Raw genomic sequence first — 1,508 nt, 5'->3', positions numbered from 1 at the left:
AAAACAAATTGGTTCTCATGACAAAGTAAAATCAAACTTAAATTTCATTTTTTCTTTAAAAAATGATTATCAATTTGCCCGTTAATGATCATCAAAAATCAACAATCAATAATATGAGAAAAAAATATCTGCAATTAGCATTAGACGAAGCCTTTCTGAAAACAGTACTGTTCATATGCAAGCACACGCACATTTCATTCATTGATTTTCTTCAATTATTTATGTATGAACAAGTACTTTTGCGTCATAAATTTTTTAAATCAATTTTAGTTACTTTGCTGCTGCTCCCATGCAGTGCCAACGATGATCCCTGAAATACTGCATATATTCATGGTGGTTAGTATTGGACTAATAGCGCTGGTATTGGACGGAAATATTATAGTGCTCTTAAACATATTAAGCAACAGAAATAACAAAATATTTCAAAACTGTCCGCTTATTTCACATTAAATCATTTATAACAATTTATTCCAACTTTTTACATGCTTATACAAAAATATTTGTTTTTGATCTCTTTTATTTATCATGCAAACAAACATCTTCACCTCAATATTATACATTTAATATGAATGCTATAATGAATTTATAACAGATCATAATAAGTGTAATGCACAGATTTTAAACCATACTCATTATATGATGTATACTGATTATTTTTAACGCAACAATCTGTCAAACAAAAAGCTAAGATCTAGAAACACATTAAGAAAAATACACATATGGACGCACATGCACACACACAGATTGAGAGAGAGAGAGAGAGAATTAAATATAACATGAAAACAATCACAAATATATTTAGTGCTTACGAATAAACACTAAACATTATACTAGACTAAAATACGCTTCCATCGCTGATACAGATCATGCAAAGTACATGACTTTTTTAACTCTTTTGTGAAGTGCAATTATATTAGCCAATTCTGTTTTCACGGATTCAGCTTTACTGATGGAACTACTACTAGTACCATTACTGTCCTCATCAGAAAACTTTTCCACTAGCCCAGAATTTCTAAAAAATAAATTCAATAATTCATTCAATTTTAAATAAGTTAATCAAACTTACAATGCTGCAAGAATATGATAACGAGCACGGGCGCAAACTAAATCTGCAAAATATACTGGTGCTGGTATACTGACAGAACGAGCACATCGACCATATAGATGGCAAAAATAGTATGTAATCGACTGCATTACATTCGCATCCATGTTGCTTTCATCAAACAGCACATGATATCGCGTCGGTCTACTAGTTCCCTGCAATTCAAATAATATTAATAATAAAGATTCAAAGCATTTCATAAAGTCATACTTGAATTCCATGATGACTGCACAAAAAGAAATCATATTCATCAGGAGATGTCACTACTCTATCGATAACAGTACCAGCAGGGATGTTTTTCCCGCGTCCTCGTGCTGCAGCTTCATCACAACAAAAAAATCGAGCATGATGTCGCTTTTGAGCACATAAACGTAATCACGGGCCGGTAATTTGTTTGCAAATGATT

At 31.8% G+C, this 1,508-nt stretch overlaps 1 protein-coding gene across 1 annotated transcript; it reads right to left on the bottom strand.

Annotated features, from left to right (window-relative positions):
• Positions 1-266: 266 nt before the first annotated feature.
• Tsp_14154 (eukaryotic translation initiation factor 2C 2) lies at positions 267-1,416 on the bottom strand (the record flags this gene model as incomplete). The annotated part of the gene is made up of 4 exons (XM_003370128.1): positions 267-386; positions 892-1,012; positions 1,067-1,257; positions 1,313-1,416. Coding segments are annotated over 4 exons (536 nt in total), but the record flags the coding sequence as incomplete, so codon positions are not given.
• Positions 1,417-1,508: the final 92 nt, after the last annotated feature.

This window comes from Trichinella spiralis, assembly GCF_000181795.1.
Source record: "Trichinella spiralis strain ISS 195 chromosome Unknown Scfld1110, whole genome shotgun sequence".
Lineage (NCBI taxonomy): Eukaryota > Metazoa > Nematoda > Enoplea > Trichinellida > Trichinellidae > Trichinella > Trichinella spiralis.
The sequence above is the reverse complement of the archived record's forward strand: the minus strand, read 5'-3'. Positions and strand labels throughout refer to the sequence as shown.